At 43.4% G+C, this 11,544-nt stretch overlaps 6 protein-coding genes across 6 annotated transcripts; 2 read left to right on the top strand and 4 right to left on the bottom strand.

Moving 5' to 3' along the window:
* Positions 1 to 56: 56 nt before the first annotated feature.
* BYT42DRAFT_618192 (40S ribosomal protein S6-B) lies at positions 57 to 1,235 on the bottom strand (the record flags this gene model as incomplete). The annotated part of the gene is made up of 3 exons (XM_051572253.1): positions 57 to 711; positions 1,031 to 1,095; positions 1,230 to 1,235. The coding sequence occupies 3 exons, from the start codon at positions 1,233 to 1,235 to the stop codon at positions 57 to 59; spliced, it is 726 nt and encodes a 241-aa protein (XP_051418808.1).
* A 425-nt stretch (positions 1,236 to 1,660) lies between these two features.
* BYT42DRAFT_587521 (surfeit locus protein 6-domain-containing protein) lies at positions 1,661 to 3,472 on the top strand. Its single transcript, XM_051570177.1, has 7 exons — positions 1,661 to 1,732; positions 1,817 to 1,906; positions 1,980 to 2,066; positions 2,132 to 2,387; positions 2,456 to 2,700; positions 2,770 to 2,952; positions 3,029 to 3,472. The coding sequence occupies exons 1-7, from the start codon at positions 1,700 to 1,702 to the stop codon at positions 3,359 to 3,361; spliced, it is 1,227 nt and encodes a 408-aa protein (XP_051418807.1). The 5' UTR covers positions 1,661 to 1,699; the 3' UTR covers positions 3,362 to 3,472.
* A 615-nt stretch (positions 3,473 to 4,087) lies between these two features.
* Positions 4,088 to 5,631, top strand: BYT42DRAFT_608421 (transcription initiation factor TFIID subunit A-domain-containing protein). The gene is made up of 4 exons (XM_051571201.1): positions 4,088 to 4,584; positions 4,647 to 5,110; positions 5,189 to 5,303; positions 5,360 to 5,631. The coding sequence occupies exons 1-4, from the start codon at positions 4,209 to 4,211 to the stop codon at positions 5,512 to 5,514; spliced, it is 1,110 nt and encodes a 369-aa protein (XP_051418806.1). The 5' UTR covers positions 4,088 to 4,208; the 3' UTR covers positions 5,515 to 5,631.
* Positions 5,632 to 6,305: 674 nt separating this feature from the next.
* Positions 6,306 to 7,097, bottom strand: BYT42DRAFT_549766 (uncharacterized protein; the record flags this gene model as incomplete). Its single annotated transcript, XM_051566094.1, has 1 exon — positions 6,306 to 7,097. The coding sequence occupies one exon, from the start codon at positions 7,095 to 7,097 to the stop codon at positions 6,306 to 6,308; it is 792 nt and encodes a 263-aa protein (XP_051418805.1).
* A 978-nt stretch (positions 7,098 to 8,075) lies between these two features.
* On the bottom strand, positions 8,076 to 8,844 carry BYT42DRAFT_595818 (30S ribosomal protein S7e; the record flags this gene model as incomplete). The annotated part of the gene is made up of 3 exons (XM_051570881.1): positions 8,076 to 8,199; positions 8,280 to 8,590; positions 8,695 to 8,844. 3 exons carry the CDS (start codon positions 8,842 to 8,844, stop codon positions 8,076 to 8,078), a joined length of 585 nt encoding a protein of 194 aa, XP_051418804.1.
* A 672-nt stretch (positions 8,845 to 9,516) lies between these two features.
* BYT42DRAFT_587512 (translation initiation factor eIF 4e-like domain-containing protein) lies at positions 9,517 to 10,727 on the bottom strand. The gene is made up of 4 exons (XM_051570176.1): positions 10,475 to 10,727; positions 10,195 to 10,378; positions 10,002 to 10,138; positions 9,517 to 9,897 (listed from the first exon to the last, which is right to left on the bottom strand). Exons 1-4 carry the CDS (start codon positions 10,693 to 10,695, stop codon positions 9,798 to 9,800), a joined length of 642 nt encoding a protein of 213 aa, XP_051418803.1. The 5' UTR covers positions 10,696 to 10,727; the 3' UTR covers positions 9,517 to 9,797.
* Between the last annotated feature and the right edge of the window lie 817 nt (positions 10,728 to 11,544).

The raw sequence follows: 11,544 nt of genomic DNA, 5'->3' as shown, positions 1-11,544 counted from the left end.
TGTTCCCCCAGTTTATTGCATTACGAATATAATATGTTACAGCAATATGAACATACTTAGGCGGAAGAAGACTTTTGCATGGAAGAGGTGCGGCGTCTTTCCAACTTGCGTTCCTTGGTCTCCTTGACACGCTTAGCCAAGAGCTGCTTGTATTCAGCTTCGGCTTCGCGAGAAGCTTCAGCGCGTCTGCGCTTGATAGCGATTCTGTGTCTCTTGCGCTGGAGAGTGATGGGAGTGACCAAGCGCTGGATCTTGGGAGCCTTGGTGAAAGGCTTCTTGTCGGCATTCTTGGGTTGGATTTCGCGACGGATAACGTACTTGCGGACATCGTCGTCCTTGGTCAAGTTGAAGAACTTGCGGATCTTGGAAGCACGCTTGGGACCGAGACGCTTGGGAACGGTGGTGTCGGTCAAGCCGGGAATGTCCTGCTCACCCTGCTTAACAACGACGAGGGACAAGACGGAGAGATCGGACGAGACAATACAGCCACGGACGGACTTTCTCTTGCGCTCACCGGTGCGACGAGGACGGTAGCAAGAGTGACCCTTGGACAACAAGAGACGGACACGATGGGGCAACAAAACACCCTGCTTCATGGGGAAACCTTGCTTGTCGTTACCGCCAGAGATACGGAAAACGTAACCCTTGAACTCATCGCCAAGAGAATCACCAGGGACTTCCTGAGCCATACGCTTGTCGTAGAAAGCGCGACTATATCATAAGAAAAGAGTCATTGTTAGATTTTTCAATGACCTTTTTCGAGTAACTTTCGCACAAAAAACAGGAAAAGGAGAAAACGGAGATATGGAGCAAAAAGTGCAGTGAGGTAAAAAAAAAAAAAGGCGAGGCATGAAACGAGGAAACGACTATCGTTGAATAGTGTCGCGGTGCTGGTAAAAAATCGTGGGGTTGTGTATATAACTCGTCACTGTTTTGCTCGTAATCGAAGCTTCACTCTCCGTTTTTCTCCTTTCTGAATTGAAACGGTATAGAAAAAAAAGCTAAAGCTTGACATGGTGAGAATACTTACAGGCGACGTTCATCGTCGATTTCAATCAACTTCTGGCAGCCAGTGGCTGGGTTGGCGATATTCAACTATAGGAAACCATATCAGTTCATCCATCCCTCTTCTGTAACCAAGATCCTCGATATATCCATCCATCCGTTTCATCCACGCATCTGTAACGCCCATCCGTCCTGTGCATTGTCATGCAGCATGATATACGCACCTTCATGACGCCGCTAAATGGAAAAGGAAAGTTTCGTAGAGGTCAAGGTTCACCAAGGTATTTACCAGCCGTGGCCGAAAATAATGTCCGACCCGGAAAATGGCTTGTTCGAGCGGAAATTGTCCGAACGTATTCTCGGAGGTCGTAATGCACCCAACCCAAAGTCCGATTTCAACCCGTTTGCCTGCAATGGAGGCAAGTCTGTCTACTAAGCTTCAGATACTTTGTCAAATAAGAGTACGAACGGTACCCAAGTTTGTTATTGTGTTGCTGCAAATTACAATGGAACGACAGTATCCAAAATTGAACCATCGTCAAACCTCGTTTCCTGCCCGTCGAGGAGAAAAGGCAGTCACATTTCAAAATCGTGGCTTCACAATTTTTCTCCAAGATGCCTTTTGGGCGGAAGGAAATTTTTTTTTTCTTGAACGACAATATCCTTTTTTGACTTGTGCTCTTTTTGTCAGATCATGGTTCAGAATCAACTACTGGATACACTGTCGGTAAGCATTGAGTATTCTACTATTATAGGGTAATTAATATATTAGCGAAGCAAACTCATTTCTGTTTCTGTCTCTCTTTTACAGACTCGCATGACCGAGCATGCGCAGTTATTCGATGGCTTATTACATCTTATACCCGCGAAATTCTATATTACAGAAAAGAACGATGCTCTGGTACGGACCTATTTCATCAACTATTATATATTTTCGCTGATGTACTAATGCTGATCTCTACCTCTTACTGTAGAATGAATCAAAGTTTATGCACAATAAGCGAAAAAAGGCACCGAAACAAGCAATCAAGGAATCCACCAAGAAAGCGAAGAAAGCCAAAGTAAGCGGATCTGCTTAAACATGAAAGGCACAAGACAATTGATCGTTCAATGTCGTTTCTTGTAGCTGGATCCCGAGAATGATCAGTCCATTACAACGTTGCAGAAAGAAAAGGCCGAGAAACTGGAAAAGGAGAAGGAGGAGCAGGAGGCCGTAGCCGATACAGATAACGACGAATCAGACGATGAAGTCGACGACAATGAAAGTGACGGTGCCGAAGACGTCAGTGTAGCCGACGAGAGCGACGCAAAGATGGAAGGGGCAGATTTCAGTGGTTTAGGAGATGCTTCGTCCTCCACCAAACCCATTCCTAGCGAGCCTGGTTCGTTACGTTCCTTTGGTGGATATTACTGTGACTTCTCATACTGACAATTTGGTCCCACTGTGTAGCTGTTGTGAAGCCTATGAATATTAGCGGTATTGGCGAATTGCGCAATCGTCTACATGAACGTATCCAGGCGTTACGTAAGAAGCGACATGCACCTGGATCAGATTCGATGAAAGCACGCAGCAGAGAAGATATTATCGCCGCACGATTGAAACGAAAACAAGATAGAAAGAAGGCATTAAAAGCACAGAAAGAAAAGGGTGGAAAAGCAGCATCAGAAGAACTCGTCAAAGACAAATCGGCCAAGGTAGACTCGCATTTGTTTTCTATTATTCTTGGAAGTTTTGATATTCATCTTTTCATGTGGTCTGTTTAGTCTCAAGAAAACAAATCAGCTGCTGATTCGATCAAGATGGACGGTGATGTTTTCTTCAGCAAGTTGGCGGTGGCCAATGAAAAGCCCAAGAAGAAGGGTCCCAGCGATGCTAAATCACAACTAAAGAAAGCCGAAGCGATGCAAGAGAAACTCGAGAAACTCAAGTCAGAAGATAAAACCAAGGTGATTGTTTACAGCCGATGTATTTATTATATCAAGGTGATTAATCGTGTGACTTTTCTGTTTTTGGTGTATATAGGCCGAAGATTTGGCTCAAAAGAGTGAATGGCAAAAGGCTATTGCTATGGCGACTGGTGTTAAAGTGAAGGATGATGTCAAACTGTTAAAGAAGACGGTGAAGCGTCAAGAGAAAATCAAGGTCAAGAGCGCTAAAGAGTGGTCCGACCGTAAACAAAAGGTCAAGGATGATGAACAACGCAAGATCAAGAAGCGTCAAGACAATATCCAGGCACGAATTGATGCGAAGAAGGCGAAAAAGACGGGCAAGAAGGTCAAAGCACGACCGGGTTTTGAAGGCGGCAAGAATACCAAGGGCGGTAAAATCAGTAAACCCAAGCATAAGAAGAAATAATAAAGACGCATCCTACATAGCTTTTTCCATTTTCATCCATCCCCATTTTCATACTATTAAAAACACGTTACATTTTTTGTTGCCAAATCGAATGTATCAAAAATATGATTGCGAATAACGGTCAATAAGGTGTTATTGCAGCCGTCTAGCCCAGATTTTTTTTTGTTGCGTCACAACGGTTCTGGCAGTACCCTCTGAATATTTTCTCAACTGTTTACACTTATGAGTACAATTACGGCGATGTCGGAATTCTTAGCGGATGACATCCCTTTCCATAATATAACTTATAGGCTACAGACAAAGAATACATGATTGATTCTCCAAAAGGGCGGTAAATATAGGGAAATCGTAGCTTTTCCCATTGGACCAGAATTTATGGGTAAATTTCTTATTGTGGTTCAACAATGTATCTTGTTCGTTCCCTCTCTCCTCTCGGCCGGTAATATGGCAGCTGGCATGCGATAATCCTGTTTATGAGTAAAATCATTGCGGCTGAGAAACAAAAGTTTCACCACTAAACCTTGGTTACGGCGGCATATGTGAAAGTAACGGTTTCACCAATGACAAGCTTTTTTTTCATGTAGTTTGTTTGTAAACATTTTCTGTATTCTTTACTGGACAACTGTAGCGTCTTTGCCAACATAAATATCATGTCAGTAATCGTTTTAAACACGACGTCTTCATGGCTAACAGAGAAACTTATTTTGGGTGACATCACGCGGAATCAGCGACCCTTTGGCTCTTTGCAAATGACAGTCACGGTATTTGAGGAAACCGAAAAAAGCTGGCGACTCTTACTTTCTCGAGCCGCCTTCACCATCCATTTGTAAGCCTACGTCTTCCTACAATGGCTTCTCTCGCACAAATGCAGCCAAACATACCTCAGGTCATACAGCAATGTCAGAAAGAAGCAGAAATTCTGACGAACAGCATTGCCAATATACGCCAAACGCTGGAAAGAACGGATATCTCGATGGAAGAGCGAGATCGGCTCCGCAAGCAAGAACAAGAATTCCAGAACAAACTTACCATGTGTCAAAATATTCTTCAGAGCATCAATATGCGCTTAACTTCACAGAATATGCAGCAACGTGCCATGCCGCCGCAACACGGAATACCGCCGTCGTCTGTACCGAATGTACTTGATTCGGCATCAGCAACATCTTCAACACCCGGATCGCCCGCTAACTTTGGAGTTCAACCTGTGAATCCAAACCTCATGCGTAAGATCCCATTGATTTGTTCCTCTTCACGTATCGCGGATGAATTGATGTTTGTTTTCTAGACAATATGGCACAGGCAACTCCGTCGCAGCAATTACCCATGGGTCAACCATCACAGCAGCAGCAGCAGCAGCAGCAACAACAACAACAACAACAGCAACAGCAACAGCAGCAAACGGCACAAGCAGCACAAGCACATCAACAACAACAACAACAACAACAACCGCCCGCCTCATCACAGCCACAAACGCCCTTAACTTTGAATAAAACCGCACAGCAGCAACAAGCACAAGCCCAACGATCTCTCCTCACACCCAACGCTTCGACAATGCAAACTCCTAAACAGACACCTACAGGTGCTTCGGCAAAAGGAAGCTACGGGTTTCCCATTACACAACCTGCCGTCCAAAGACCCGCTCCTATTATTGACGCCGATGGAACAACACGTGTATTAGCTAAACGTAAAATTCAGGAACTGGTTGGTCAAATCGATCCTGCAGAGCGACTGGAACCGGATGTAGAGAATGTACGGAACTTTTTTTTGCCAAAGCTGATGAATATGAAAACCGCGGCGCTCACATTTTGGTTATTGTGTACAAATTAGATCTTGTTGGAAATTGCAGATGAATTCATAGAATCCGTGACCTCATTTGCGTGTCGATTAGCCAAGCATCGTAAATCTGATACGCTGGAAGTGAAAGATCTGCAATTGCATCTGGGTAAGCGCGTTAAAAAACGGATCCATCTCCTTCAGTGAACTGATCGATTGTATTAGAACGCAATTGGAATATCCGTATACCAGGTTTTGCTTCCGACGATATCCGATCCGTGAGAAAGCCAACTATTCCTGTGAGTCATCAAGCAAAGACGCAAGCCGTGAATCTCGCCAAAAATCAGGGGTCTTCATCGCAAATTAAGAAAGATTCTTAATTTGAATGAATTTTTTTTTATGGAAAGTAATTATACACGATCAAACGTTAATCCAATAAAACCCCATCATCAGCCAACAGAGTACAAGGGAAATAGTATCGGTAGTTTGCATTAGAGGTCACAAAAAAGGTACAGCTTTGCAGCCGTCTTGCATCCATTTACGTTATTTGCTTTGACAATATTTGTGCCTCCATATCGCGCAGCTTTGTATTATGAGTGCTAATAGTGTATAAAGTCTTTGGACGGGTATCTGCCCTATTACACAAGAATCTCGTAGGTTTGACAGCAGTATGCAGTCATTACAAGGGCGATTTACACAATATAAAACTGTCGCCATTAAAAAGCAGAGTTCAGATATATTCAGTGAAATCGATAATGAAGATTGATTGCACCAGGTAATCAGCACAGGCTGTCAATTTATAAGACCTTGGTAATCCAAGATTAGCGGCTACTGACGCGTTTATATTGATTGTGCAGGAGATCAGGCGAATTTTTCATGTGTTGTTGAATTGTAGGGTTTGGATATGCCTTCCTTCTATTGTACGCACATACAGTCCGTGGTCGGTAAGACATGTTTGGGGCATGCGAGCCATGAGCTTTTGACCAGATAGTTAGCCTTTACCACTATACTTTAAATGCCATTTTCCTAATTTACATTATACAAATTGAGAGCAGTTGAACGATCCTCTCTTAAAGTCTATGATAAAAGCCAACAGTTTACTTTCTTTTTTTTTTTTTTGAAAATATTGGTAAAAGAATGAATACAAGTTAAATAAGAAGAAAAATCAAATCTATTTTCGAGCTGAAGCCTGAACCTTGGTGGCATTGGCTACTACGTTCAAAAGTGCTGCCTTTTGATCCAAGTTTAAGCTGGCGTTCTGTCCAACCAGAGTGTTTAAGGATTGTTGGTTGACCATCTCGGATAAGGACATGCCTTGCGTTGGGGTGATGTAGCGTTGGTAATCACCGTCCATTTCTGACTGTAACTGTGCGGTATTTTCTTCCGTCGATCCTTCGGCAGCCATCACTTGAGTTTGTTCCTGTTTGCTACTCAGGGTTTCCCAGTCAATGTCTTTGTCAATGAAGGTCACGACTCGGCGTGCAGGGGAAGCCGCCGGTTTTGCAGCTCGATTTCTATCCATGCCTTGATGGCGACGATCCCGTTTCTGGTTATCTCGTCGTGGAGACGATCCGGCCTTTTTAGCATTGAACTTTGTTGATGAAGCAACACGTTTTTCTCCTGCATTCTCTGCCACCGCATCGTCAAATTGTCCAGGTTGTGCGGCTTTGGGAGTTTGTCTGCGACGGTTGTTATTGTTCTTGTTGTTATTGTTACGAGGGCGTTTGTTGTCCTTCTGTGCATTGGCCAAGAATGCGGAAAAAGGGTCAGCGTTTTCGGAAAGCGGACGACCACGACCGGAACCACCGAGACGAGCAGATAAAGGAGCTTTGCGGGGCTTTTCAGACGATCCAGTCGATGGGCTGCTGGGAGCTGAGGTGGTTGATTCGCTTCGAATGTTAAAGAGTGCCGGTCTCCACACGGGGAAGTTGCGAGCCAAAGGTGCGGCAGATCGTCGAAGCATAGTATTTCAAGCGAATGTCCAGGGGTGCCTAAACCACAAGAAATATTTTTTTATTCAAGGCAAAACGCTTCTTGGCTGAAAACAAGTCACAAAATGTCATGACAAAAATTCCGGGGCCAAACTTCATCGTGGCTTTCGTTGCTATGCCCAAATTTTCTTGTTCCTCAAAAGGGAATCCGACAGTAACGATATATTTGCATTCACAATATAAGCTTCTCCATCATCGGGCTATTATTTTTAAACTATTGTTTTGGTAATCTTGCAAGGATTGATCGGATTATTCCCCTTGAAATAGCTGAGATCATGAATAGCTGACGAGGACACCATCAAATGAATGTATTTGATCACACAAGATTCGTTGCGAAAATGGTATGGGTTACAGTATGCACATGCTTTATATGGCAAAAAAATGTCAATGGCTTGGTGAAGATTCTAGCTCAATGGTTCCATATCGCATGCCTAAATGTCCGCACTTGCTCCCAAGCTGTCAATATTTTACACCCTTTCACACAATCTTCAATCGCCGGTTTGCTCGAAATTGTATATACGCATTGTGCTCTATCTTCTCTGAAAATATCGTTCTTCCGTCTTCTGCATATTTTATGTTGATTTTCATTGTGCAAGATGCAATCGTTCATCCATTCGTGTATTCCCCCTCCACGGAAAACACTCCCAGAGAGGACCGTCCATGATTCGCTGGCATACTGGAAGCACAGAAGGTTGGTTACGGAAATCGTCGTCCAGCAGGAAAATCGATAAGCTTTCAACGTCACTACACCTCAAAAACACTTTTGTAGAAAGCATCAAGAATTCTTAACATATTTTGTGTTATGCACGACACAAGAAACGTCTCCACTATACCCCCCCACAACAGCGACTGTAATTCAAAAAGCACGAAATGCCCAGCGTACAGATACACATTTGACAAGCCGTCTATTTCTTTATATCATATATTAAATGTGACATAGAAACAACTGCTTAGAAAAGCTCAGCGTGAGCAGGGAACTCGAAAACAACGTCCTTGCCAGTCAACTTCTTGTAGACAGCAGAGAAAGTGTCGAGCTTGTATTCCAAGGAGGTGGCATCCTTGCTGTCAAGGAAACTATTTGAAATCATAATCCATAAGTATCCATGACCAACTGAAAACCAGTCTGCGAACAAAAAAAAAACGATGACACTTACACCTTGATGGTCTTGGAACCATCAACCTTAACACGGGTACGCTTGCCAACGATTTCGGTGGGGTAAACGAGATCTTCAAGGATAGCGTTGTGAACAGCAGTCAAGGTGCGAGAAATGGGACGAGGCTGCTTGGGGTTCGAGTGACGGCTAGGCTTGGGAAGGATACGGCGCTGAGCAACGAACACGACATGGCGATCAGAGAACTTCTTCTCCAATTCGCGGGTAAGTCTGGCCTGGATCTTGTGGAATTCCTTCAACTGAGGAACGGGAACAAAGATAATGATGGCCTTCTTGCCAGCACCCATCTCGACCTATAGAGAATTGATGGTAAGACAAATCTGCTTCACGCCCTTTTTTTTTTCTTTGGTTTCCATTCGCCGCTCCTTTTTCTCTGGTCGTCTTTAACGATATTTACCTCCTTGGCAGCGGTGATTTGGAGGACACGCAAGTCCTTCTTCAATTCAGCCACATTGTTCTCCAAGTCAACGAGAGCTTGGGCGATGCTAAGTTCGAATTCGTCGGCGGGTTTAGCTCCAGCGGGCTTGTTAATCTTGTGCGAAGCCATGTCGTCGATACTGCCAAAATGAAAACAGCAATAATCGCGGTTAGCATATCGATCCATTGAATCCATCCATCCATCCCATCCGTTCATCCATTGACTATAATTATCTATGGACGTTCTCTCCCTTCTTTTACATCACTCTGCCACCCTACTGATACCTACAGATTGACCACAGAAAAGAGGAAGTCAACGATTGCACCAGAGAGTTCGTCTTTGCCATCCGGAAGCGGAGGTCGAATTTTATCGCTTGGTTAGTGACGTCGACAATATTGTTGCCTATTTTGGAAGGTTTGATCGCCTTCGATGGCCCAGCAACTGCAGAGTTCGCAAATTCAGTTAACGTAACGTTTATGGTGAGAGTATGCAATACATCCACCAGCTTTGTGGAGCTATATATTCATATAGACAGTTCAACGCTGTACAGCTTGAGGCTATTGCTGTTCTCAAGAGCGCACACACACACACACACACACGAAGTATGGAACGTCCTAGCAGAAACGGTATTTCAATCCAAAAAGGCTGTTTCCGGTTCTTGGTTGAGACTTCCTCATAGAAATAAAACATTAAAAAAATCGTGCCTACGGTTATTATACACACAACTGCTGTTACTGATTGGAACGCAAAAAAGCGACCGGTTCAACTGCAGTATGGAATCTTTTAAACAGATTGTATCATCGTGTCTATCAATGCTAGTGTTCTTTCTCGACACCCCTCCTATTCATTGGTGATCAGTCAGGGCAAAGCAATGAGGAAATTGTAGATCGATTCCAGACGGATTCCAGGTAATACCAGGTGTTCTGACATGGATTTTTATTTGATTTTCTATCATGATAACAGGTACAGCTTTCCCTGCAGTATTACTGTTCCCTCTATTCAACTCCAAATTGATGGAATAGAGTCAGATGCAAGTGCTTTTGAAGCGGCCAAAAATGTATAAATTGATTGCTGTACTTTGTCTATTGAGAAACGGAAGGTCTCTTGGGTGCAGGTTCTCCATGTTTCACAAAATCGATTTGGACGTTGTCTGGGATAGCGAGGATCTGCTCCAATTGTTGCCTAAAATTTCACAAGGATAGAGTCAGCGTATTGCACAGGCAGAAGATCAAATCATAAAAATTAAAAAAAAGTCGCCTAGTCTAGGGAATATTAGTTGTACTCACTTGATATGTTCAATCTCCTTTGTCTGTTCGGAATCCTTGATCCATAACGCAATTCTAAAGAACATCTTTCTAACCGATACAACAGCACCGCAAATTTCATCCGCGTTATCAAATTGTTCACCGATCAATGCCAACAACTACGCTCCCTAATGAGTGACATGCTTCTTCTTCTGCTGGTGCAAAAGTCACATACCAAATAAAGCCAGTAAGTGTTGATAGCTTCACCAGTTTTGTTCTTGGGGAACTGGATACCAAATTTGCCACCCTTGGCATTCGCAGGATCCTCCCATTCAGGACGAATGCCCTTTTTGAAGAAGTGGTAGTTGCAGCTGCTGCCTGCTTCCAGCTTGTTGACTTTGGTAATGTTATTGTAGACACTACAGAGCAATCCAAATATTTTAACGCCACTGAATCAGTAGACTCACGCAGTGCAACTCCATGGTTACAAATACGACGCGGAAACAAACAATTACCCCCAGAAATCTTCCACGGTATCCACAGTAACAATTTCCTTCAGATTCTGCGACCATGATTCGGAATCGGCTTTCTTGCCTGGTTTATCAAACCACAAGGTCCATTCATGCTGAAGACGGTGCTTGACGCTCAAGTCCAAGTTGGAGTTCTGGCCAGTACCCTGAGTCTCCTGTGCGGCGTTCGATGGCTGCTCAACACGCGTTTCTTCTTGATGCGACATGGTCAAGTAAATGCACGGGAAGCGAACCGGCTTTTTTTTTGTGCTTTTTTTTTTTCCTGAGCCGCGAATTGCAGGATGTAAAAACAATACATGCCTAGCCGGACCGCACCGTGACTTGGATCTGCTAATTTTCCAAACTGATTTGCGGGGCACGATGAGAGAAAAAAAAATGACGAGCCATAAGTCTATTTAAAAATCCAGTTATTGGCGTTGTCGATGTGAGGCCTGTCTCAAAGGCTTGTCCCTTAGTTTGATCTATCCCGTTGAAGTCTTAGCAAAGTATATTGGGGACGTTTACGCATTGCCGAGGAAACAGCCAATGCAGTACGTTTGAAAAAAATTAACATACAGTTACCTGAATATTTTGTTCTACCATTCCACTGAAGGATAAGCTTGGAAGGCATGAATATCGATATTCCAAGTAACAAATTTAACTGCCTGGATATTCGAGAAAAAAAAGACAGTAATACCTCTTATTCCCATGTAACAAGCAACATTCATCTTATGCACTAGTAGTTTTTAGCTGTCACGATATCCATGCGCATCCGTGTCGAATCTAGAGTATTATTGTTTTGACTTGAACCATAAAATAAACCGCTTCAGCAGAGTCATTAATTACCAACAATGAATAAGCAATACCTGTCTACAAGATTGAAGGCTAAAGACGTCGCACTGATATGAAAAATTTCGTTTGATATCGAAGACCTGAAGGATTTTGAAATAGATATGTTCAGGGCATCTCATGAGTTTATAATTTTTCGGATGCGCCAAATGATGATAGGACTGATCCGCAAATTGAATATTTCTGCCTACAGCTTGGCTTGCAGTTATTTATTACGTCCCAATCCT

This window comes from Radiomyces spectabilis, assembly GCF_025331425.1.
Source record: "Radiomyces spectabilis strain NRRL 2753 chromosome Unknown BYT42scaffold_16, whole genome shotgun sequence".
NCBI lineage: Eukaryota > Fungi > Mucoromycota > Mucoromycetes > Mucorales > Radiomycetaceae > Radiomyces > Radiomyces spectabilis.
This window is presented reverse-complemented; position numbering and strand designations above follow the sequence as displayed.

Coding starts and splice junctions, on each gene's coding strand:
- BYT42DRAFT_587521 (XM_051570177.1), top strand. CDS start 1,700: ATGGTTCAGAATCAACTACTGGATACACTGTCG. Junction 2,067..2,131: donor AGAAAGCGAAGAAAGCCAAA/GTAAGCGGATCT, acceptor CGTTTCTTGTAG/CTGGATCCCGAGAATGATCA. Junction 2,701..2,769: donor TCAAAGACAAATCGGCCAAG/GTAGACTCGCAT, acceptor TGGTCTGTTTAG/TCTCAAGAAAACAAATCAGC.
- BYT42DRAFT_587512 (XM_051570176.1), bottom strand. CDS start 10,695: ATGTCGCATCAAGAAGAAACGCGTGTTGAGCAGCCATCGAACGCCGCA. Junction 10,379..10,474: donor ACCGTGGAAGATTTCTGGGG/GTAATTGTTTGT, acceptor ATTGCTCTGTAG/TGTCTACAATAACATTACCA. Junction 10,139..10,194: donor ACACTTACTGGCTTTATTTG/GTATGTGACTTT, acceptor TAGGGAGCGTAG/TTGTTGGCATTGATCGGTGA.
- BYT42DRAFT_608421 (XM_051571201.1), top strand. CDS start 4,209: ATGGCTTCTCTCGCACAAATGCAGCCAAACATACCTCAGGTCATACAG. Junction 4,585..4,646: donor TGTGAATCCAAACCTCATGC/GTAAGATCCCAT, acceptor TTTGTTTTCTAG/ACAATATGGCACAGGCAACT. Junction 5,111..5,188: donor TGGAACCGGATGTAGAGAAT/GTACGGAACTTT, acceptor TGTACAAATTAG/ATCTTGTTGGAAATTGCAGA.